General features: G+C 57.0%; 1 protein-coding gene across 1 annotated transcript; it reads left to right on the forward strand.

Moving 5' to 3' along the window:
• The first annotated feature begins 2170 nt into the window (after window positions 1-2170).
• LOC147596500 (dynein regulatory complex subunit 4-like) lies at window positions 2171-8205 on the forward strand. The gene is made up of 11 exons (XM_086771456.1): window positions 2171-2257; window positions 3527-3724; window positions 3921-4127; window positions 4420-4474; window positions 4876-5081; window positions 5355-5522; window positions 5859-5945; window positions 6935-7144; window positions 7482-7547; window positions 7867-8042; window positions 8154-8205. The coding sequence occupies exons 1-11, from the start codon at window positions 2243-2245 to the stop codon at window positions 8203-8205; spliced, it is 1440 nt and encodes a 479-aa protein (XP_086627582.1). The 5' UTR covers window positions 2171-2242.
• The last annotated feature ends 552 nt before the right edge of the window (window positions 8206-8757 follow it).

Genomic DNA, 8757 nt, shown 5'->3' on the forward strand with positions numbered 1-8757 from the left:
TTAAGTTAGTTCAAATATTCTGTTCTTGTTCTACGTTTTACAGCAATCGTAAAGAATATATATATCTTAAAATAGTTGTTACCTTAAAAAGATCGATTAACGGCACTTTGTGAGTAGGCGTAAAAGCGAAGGCAAGCCTAATACTGTTAGTAAACCTGAGTGAAAATACTGTGTAATCATCTCGCGATAGCGAGTGTAAGGCACGCTGGGCGGATGGTAAATGGGGAACGATTAGGGATAATTCTAAACAAACAGAACCTTAAAGCAATTGTCGGTGTTCCATGCGTTCCACTAACATGACGTTAACCGTCTCTAATCGGCTCTTGACAAACGACACGAGTCTGTTTAGTATACAGGGTCCGAAGACCAATGCTAACACGATCATTGTGACTGGCCCTCCCAGGGTAGATACCAGGGTGGTTAACCACGGTGTGGCGAGTAAACCCTTTGTCCCCCGTCTGCCACCCGGACCGGGAACGCCAGCGTGGCTGTTGGGACCCAATCCGCACAGGCAATCTTTATTTCCCTCCAATCCGTGAGAGGAACTCCTTCCCCTCGCGATTCCTTTTTATTTTGGCTGGGGATATTTTTGCTTTTAATTTTATTTACCCTCGTGTCCTCCTCCTCTGAGTCTGAATCGGTTACGAGCCGCTCGCCCCAGCTCGCGGCTGTTCCGGAGTCGGAACTCGACTGACTGGTTACTTCCGGGTTCTGATGCCTGTTTGTTGGGCGCCGCCTACTTCCTTGGTGGGCGGGCCGTTCCCTCCCCCTTGGCTTGTCCCTCCGTTTTGGTTCGCCCCGCCTTCTGCTCGGCGGGCCGCTCTGATTGGCTGTCGGCGCTTCACTCACACTCCCCTCCCCTCCCCGGTCGCCCCCACCACTCTTCTCCTTCTTGTCCTCCTGCCCTTCACCTTTGTGTGCGCTTCTTAGCTCGAGCGCTTCTTCTTTGTTCCCACCGGGGACATCTTCGCCCCGCCCTCCCCCCGGGGTTCGGCGCCATTATGAGGCGCATAAGGTGGTGGTCTCGCCCGGGCTTCAGTGCCCCTGGCTTCCTCAGTTAACCCACCCCAGAAGGACAGTGCGCGCTTCTGTGCCTCCGTAATCGGGTCAGGGTTTGGGGACTGAGGGGGCGAGGGGTTCAGGGGTAGAGGGGGCGTGTCGCCCTCTTGTAAGTTTTTGGACTCCGTGGAATCACCGCCGTTTGGGGGGTGCGGAGTCTGCGTAGCTGCCCCGACTCCCAATTTCGGAGTGACTAACAAACAGTCCCTTGCCGCCCTCCAGGTTTCCTGCTCTTGTAAGGCCTTCTGCAGGGCCTGTACGACTTTCCCCCACGACTTAAGGTTTTTCCCGCTACCCGAGGACATCGTCTCCTCGGCTAATGCTTTAGTGCATTTATCCCACACTTCAGGGTGGAGAATATCCACCGGCTGGTCAATGACCCCAATTTGTAAAAGCCTCGCAACTGCGACAGTAAAATCTTTGGGCTTACAATCAATACCCCACTGCTTATGTAATTGTGATACGACCTTCACAAGGGCTTCCATCCTCCTTGTTGGTCCGGGAGCGTCCTCCCCGCCGGGCTGGTCCTGCCGCTCCGGCCGCCGTTCACCCGTCCAGGCGACTTCCCGGGTTTCGGCACCACTTGTTGCCTTTGTTGGCGTGGCGACCTGGTTCAGGGCCTGGACTAGGCCCCACCCCCGTTGCCAAGGTGCAGCCCCACGTTGCTAACGGGCGTGTCCGACCACCTCACACCTCTCTCCAGATGCGCGTTCCCATTGCCTTGGAGACCACAGTGTGAGTGGCAGCAGCCATGGTGAGAGCAGGGCCTGAGCTTGTCCTGGGCCCAGCCCTGGGGAGGGAGCCCCTCAGCGCCATGCCCAGGCCTGTGATGCTGCTCCCGAGCCCTTCTTTTGGGTACGGGCATTCTGGGCTTCGCTTTGGGCCAGCAGTGGCTGGGTATGAGCCGTGGCTGTGCTGGAGGCTGTCAGGGGCTTCCAGGCCCCTTCCACGGACCCTGGCTCCCTGTCCCCCTCCTCACCCTGTCCCAGCCATGAGAGCAGGGACATTTGGTGGCCTGGGCTGCTGTGGGAGCTCTGAGCAGCACAGTTTCTTCCCAGCACCTGAGCCATGCACACACCTCGTGTGTTTTGCTTTCTCTCCTTAGGCACCCAAAAAGAAAGGCGGGAAAAAAGGGGAAGAAAGCAAAACTCCAGCAGTGGTGGATGCTTTGTCCCCGCAGGAGATGAGCAAGGAGCAGGTGAGAGAGCCCTCATCTTCCACACCAGTCCCGCTTAGGAAGCCCAGCTCAGCACCTGGCTCCGGCAATGACAGGTGGCGGAGGGTGACAGAGACAAGCAGCTGAGGATCATTTCCCTGCCTGATGGCCAGCTGTGCTGGTGAGGGATTCTCACTGGTCCTGGAAGGAGCAGCCCCCTCGTCCCATCCTCCCTTCTGCTGGTCCGGCCCACTCTGCTCTCCAGCCCTGTGCCCTCCCTGTCTTCTCCCCGACTCCATAACTCCGGCAGCCTGCTCAGCCAGCTGATGGCTCAGCTGGGAGCTCTGTGATGGCAGCCTGCTGTGCTCTTGCTCGCGGCGCCCTCAGTTGCTCCAAGTCCCCTTGTTTTGCCCAGTGTCCTACCAACAGAGGAGCAGATGGCCCTGGGCTGGGGACCTTGCTCCTTGGGAAAGATCTTGCACATCTCAGAGCAAGCAGCATGCCCAGGTGGCCAAGAAGGCCTACAGCATCCTGGATTGTCTCAGAGAGTAGCCAGGATAATTAGGGCAGTGATCGTCCCCTGTAGTCAGCACTGGTGAGGCCGCACCTCCAGTGCTGTGTTCACTTTTGGGCCCCTCACTGAAAGAAAAACATTGAGGTGCTGGAGCACACCCAAAGGAGAGCAACGATGCTGGTGAAGGGTCTGGAGCCCGAGTCCTGTGCTGGAGAAAAGGAGGCTGAGGGGAGATCTTAGTGCTCTCTACAACTACCCGAAAGGAGGTTGGAGCAGAGAGGTTGTGGGTCTCTTCTCCCAAGTAAGAAGTGGTAGGGTGAGAGGAAACCACCTTCACCCAAAGGGTTCTCAAGCATTGGAACAGGCTGCCCAGAGAAGCAGTGGAGTCACCACCCCCAGAGATATTTAAAAGGCACGCAGATGTGCTGCTTAGGGACATGGATTGGTGGTGGCCTTGGCAGTGTTGAGATAACGGTTGGACTCAGTGATATTCAAGGTCTTTTCCAACCTAAACGATTCTATGATTTGATTCTACAAATCAGTAGTATTTAGGCACCTGGGAATGGTGTTACTCCTTTTCCAGGGGCTGATGGGTTCTGTCAGGCCCTGGGCAACCCCCACAGTCCCCAGATGTCCCTGTGTCAGGGCCCGTCCCCTTCTCTCCTGCGTGCCTCCATCCCATTGATGGCCACTGTGGCCTGCCAGGTTTGTGACATGGCTTGCCACGGGTGTCTTGTGGAGGTGTCTGTCTGAGGCCTCTTTTTTCCCCTCCCTGGCTCTTCCCCTTGGCTTTGCAGCTGGAGAAGCATGTTGCGCGTCTGCGGGAGGAGCTGGACCGGGAACGGGAAGAGCGCAACTATTTCCAGCTGGAACGTGACAAGTTTCACAGCTTCTGGGAGATGACCCGCCGGCAGCTGGAGGAGCAGAAAGCAGAGTTGCGGAAGAAGGAGTGGGAGATGAAGGAGGCGGAGGAGCAGCAACAAGTGGAGCTGAAGGTGGGAGGGCAGGAGGCTGGGAGATGTTGTGAGTGCCCCAAGCTCTGTCTGAGCCTTGGGCAGCTCTGAGGAGGTGAGGGAAGGGCTAGAGGAGGAGAAGCTGGGTGAGATGCAACCCAGACGCGTCACAGATAAAAATCCCAGGTCCACATGTCTCCTGCAGAAGCCCCTCACCCAGTCTGTAGCTTGTCTTTAGGTTTACAAGCAGAAGGTGAAGCACTTGTTGCATGAACACCAAGAAAACCTCACCGAGCTGAAGGGGGAGGGCACCCTGTCCATGAAGCGGGCCCAGAAGGATCACTGGGCCCAGGAGATGGAGCTGAGGAAGGACATGCGTTCCATGAAAATGGAGCTGAAGGAGCAGGAGCTGGCCAGTGAGGAGGCACTGAAAAACATGCACCTGGTAGGTCCCTGGCCGGGCCGGAGCCATGTATGAGCCGTGTGCATCTGCTGCAGAGGGAGGTGGTGGGGCTGCGGAGAAGGGCTTCCTGGGGCTCCCAGCTCCTGCGAAATCCCCCTCCTGCAACGGAGAGCTGTGAGAGCTGCTGGAGAACCCATGAGCTGCCGTGTGCAGAGATAACGTGGGACTGGCACCACAGCAGGGGCCTTTCCCAGGGAGCAGGAGGGAATCCTTCAGGATGCAGCTGCCTGAGGATTTGATTATGTGTCTCTGACATGTAGCTTCTCCCTAACAGAAACAAGAGGAGGAGATCACCCAGCTGCACAACAACTTTGAGAGACAGGTGAAAGGTGAGTCCGTGCGCGTAGCTCCTGCGTGACCTCCCTTTGTCAGTGTGCCAGGGGAGGCTTCTCCGAGCTCTGCTGTGCTGCCGGGCTCCGTGGCAGAGCCTCGAGCAGAAAGGGGGATGGGTTTCCCTCCAGTTCTGGCTTGTTTTCCCCGAGTTCTGGACAGTTTTCCCCAAGTTTCCAGAGGGTGCAGGCAGGGCGCCTGTTGCTCTGCTCTCCGTGGTCCCAGTGTAGCTGCTCCGCACACTGGTGGCAGCTGTGGTGACACTGCTAACAAGTGTCTTGAACTCCAGTGATGCCACAGTGGCACACGCCACTCTGGCACCTCACCTATTAATGGCACTGGGGCATGTTACGTGCGATCTCCAGGAGGTCCTCACTCAGCTCTCTGTGTGCTCCCCCAGAGATCAAGGCCAAGTACACCAACAAGATGGAAGTGCTGCGGGACGAGCTTGACTTGTGTAGAACGACCGAGGTCCACAAAGTGGAGGAGGGGAAGAACACCCAGATTGATGAGCTGATGAGGAACCACGAGAAAGCCTTCCGTGACATCAAGGACTACTACAATGATATGCGTGACAAAAACATGGCGCTCATAGACTTGCTCAAGGTACTGCCTGCCCCCCTGCCTCAGCCTGCCTGGCCTGCAGTGTCACCATTCCAGCAATGGACCGCTCCTGTGAGGATTTCACCCAGGTCTGGCCGGTTCCCAGGCGGCCGTGTGGGTGCTGCTACTCTCCCGAGGGTCTGCTACCATTCCAGGAGTGAAGCTCTTGAGCACAGGGTCTTGCTGGGCCAGCAGCAGGAGGGTGTCCGGAGGGTTGGGGAAGCCCTGAGGACCTAGGCAGCCCCCAGGAGTTGGCACTTGTGTTTCCAAGAACAGGAGCAGATGGAAGAGATGAAGAAGAAAGGGAATCGCTTGGAAAAGGAGAAGGCACGTGTGCTGCTCCAGAACAAGCAGCTGAAGGAGCCCCTGCAGCAGGCCCGCGAGCAGCTGTCTGAGCTGCAGAAGAAGTTGGCCAACTATGACAAGGACAAGGAGGCCCTGAGGGTGAGTGCCAGCCCTGTCCTCTCCCCAGTGGCCCTGGCTCTGTCCTGGAGGCAGCCGCTCAGCAGTGACCTCTGCCACTCGGCTTGGCCAGATCCCTGAGCAAAGTCCTCTGAGTTCCTTTGGGCTTCGCTGGGTGCTTGTACGATCTCAAATGGCACTCCGGTAGCGAGAAAGTAGAGTCGCCTCCACAGCAGAGAGGAAAGGGTGTTGGTGCGGGTACTGCTTCTTTTTTCTCACCCATTTCTCTTTGCTGGTCACTCTCCTGCCTTGCCCGAACGTGTCCCCCACACCTCCCAGAGAAACCTGTGCTTTTTAACTGCCCCTTCCCACTCGCAGAACATCAGAGCCCATCTGAAACTCACCCAGAAGGAACTGAAGGCTCTTCAGTGGGAACACGAGGTCCTGGAGCAGAGGTTCAGCAAGGTGAGAGCTGCAGATGGGTCTGGGCATCCCACTTCCCTCTCCAAAACCCTGGCCCCTCCGCAGAGGGCTGGTCATGGGGACTGAGCAGAGAGTTTGTGCTTAGCCAAGGGCTTTCAGAAGATCTGATCCAGAGCCCTGAGATAACTGCTACTTCCAGTGAAGCTTCTCACAGCTTTGGCATCTTCCACTCAGCTCAGCAGACAGGCCTGGCCTTGTACTTGGCTAAGCAATCGCGCACGCTCAGGTAGTCCCCTCCCAGCCAGGGAGCCACTGGCTGCAGCAGCAGTTCTGGAGCAGAGCTGTGGCGAGGGATTGTCATGGGTCAGCACCCCCGGTGGGAGCTCGCTCCCTCCTTCTGCTGGCATTTGGGGGTTGCTTCCCTTGTTTGCCATGCGGGAGTGGCTCGGGATGAGTCCCATTGTCTGAGTTCTCCCAGACTCAGCCTCTCCCCCTCCCAGCGAAGATAAATCTCTGGAGGCAAGAAGAGAGCTTGTTTGTAATTAGCAGAAATCCTCAGGAACAGGAAGACTGGTCTGAGGCCTTGTTATCGATCCATCATGAAGGCAGCAACATATTAATTGCATTCCAAAATAAGCTGTGGTGGAGAAATTGTGTCCTAATTAGGACACTTCTTAACCAGCTGTGAGCCAGGGACTCCTGCCAGCTGCGAGGAGAGGAGAGACCCTTGTGTGCTGTGGGGCCCCCTCTGAAGTGTAAACCAGTGCCCATCCAGCCATTCTGCTGTCAGAGGTGTCTCGGGCCTGGAGGGGAGGCGAGAGCAGAAGTGTGGGTGCTGAGGGAGTGCCAGCCATGAAGGGAGGGAGGGAGAGAAGCTGTGCTCCAGCACCTGCCTTCCTGTGGGCTGCAGGTGCCATGGGGAATGGCCAGGCCGCGGCTGGAGCAGGCAGGGCCAAGCCACCAGACCTGTCTGGTGCTGGCCCGGGGTTGCCGCCAGCCCGGGTGTGAAGGCACGCTGTCTTTGGGAGCAGGTGCAGGCGGAGCGAGATGAGCTCTATCAGAAGTTCACCCAAGCCACAGAAGAGGTGCAGCAGAAGACGGGCTTCAAGAACTTGCTCCTAGAGCGCAAGCTGAAAGGGCTCCTCAGCATGGTGGAGAAAAAGGATGTGGAGCTCAGTGAGGCCTTTGCAGCCTCCAACCTCGACCCGGATGCCCTCTTCTTGGTCTCCAGCAAGCTGGAGGTACTGTGTGGGGCCCGGTGAGGGCTGGCCTTGGAGGGCAGAGGCTGCCTTATGGTGAAAGCTGACCCTGAGCCATGCAAGCCCTCGTCCTCCGTGGCTGAAGCTGCCATGTCACTCATCCATGTCCCTCACCTCTGCCTGGGGCTGGCTGTCCCTGGCAGTTCTGGCTGGAAGGACATAGAGCGGTGGCCACCTGTCAGGCTGTACTGCAAGCTAAGTCCTGCTGCCAGCTCGGCCGCTGCGCAGCAGCTCCTCTGTGCACTCTGTCACACTGCTCACAGCCGCCGTGTCCCCAGGGCCGTGTAGCTGTTGCCTGATGCACCATCTCCCTTTGCAGGACTTGGTCAGTTCGAAGAACACCACCATCAGGCAGCTGCAGCTGCAGCTAGCCCAAGTCTGCAAGGTGAGGGAAGGGGATGAAGCTTCCCTGAGCCCTGCAGGTCAGGGCTGGGGCCTGGTGGGTGCTGGCTGTGGCTTGGTGGGGTGGAAATGGGAATTTCTACTCCAAGCCTTGCACCAAGTGGATGGAAGGGAACTTCCAGCAGGCCGGCTGAGCTGCTTCATGGCCTGGGCAGGAGCCAGCCCAGGCTGCGGTTTCCCCTGCAAAGGAAGGCATTTTGGGGTCCTCTCCATGCAGGGAGGTGCAGAGCGTCCATGGCAAGGCAGGGAGGTGCTGGGCTGGAGCTCGGTATCAGGCTGAGCATGGGACGCTTCTCTTGCAGGCACACAATGACATGCTGCACACGTTGGAGGCCAAGCTGAGAGCCTTTGGGATCCCCGTGGACAACCTGGGCTTTAAGCCACTGGCGAGCCCCGTGCTGGGGCAGGTGCTGGGACAGGGCCCTGCGGGACTCATCGCTGTGCCCTCCTGGCGCCAGCTGGCGCGAAGGGACCCGCTGTGCCGTGCAGGGCCTCATTGGTGCTCCGCGACAATAAACAGAGCCCAGTGAGCCTTTGGCTCACTGTAGTCACATAGGGTAAATTTTGTATGAAATCTATGTGCCCTTAGAGGGAACACGGAGTCTCAGAACTGCTACAACATCTTGTTTGTTAGCAGTTAGCCCAGCATGTCTGGGGTGATTAAGAAGAGTGGTAGAACAAAGGCAGGCCTCAAACCCCAGCTGTGAAGATAGGCCCTGAGCCATCACTTTGGAGCCAGAAAATCAAGGAAAACGCGACCTTCCCAAGACCACGGATGGAGATTTTAAGGAAGGGTTCCGCCAGAGAATTTGAGGAGGGCCCACTCTGACAACCCCCAAGACCACCAGAAGACCCTTGACTCAAAAGACTGAGCATGCACAAGTGGGTGGGGAATATTACAATGGTTTCCAGGAAAACTGATGATTATGTATTAGTGTTCAGGGAATTATTAATGTTGATGTATGAAATCACTAAATAGATTCTGTCCAGATTTTCAGACCGGCATGTATGCTGGGTGGAAGGATCCCCCGTGCATCCAGCGCTGCAACAAAGAATGCTGCTTCTTAATGCTATATTGCTGTTCAGGAGTTTGATTCCCGATTTTGGTGACACAGCTACTGGAGAAATGAGGGAAAAGGTCATGCCAGCATCAGTCCCTGCGACCACTGACTCACCAACCCTCTACTTCATTC

This window comes from Chlamydotis macqueenii, chromosome Z, assembly GCF_036417535.1.
Source record: "Chlamydotis macqueenii isolate bChlMac1 chromosome Z, bChlMac1.mat, whole genome shotgun sequence".
Taxonomy (NCBI): Eukaryota; Metazoa; Chordata; class Aves; order Otidiformes; family Otididae; genus Chlamydotis; species Chlamydotis macqueenii.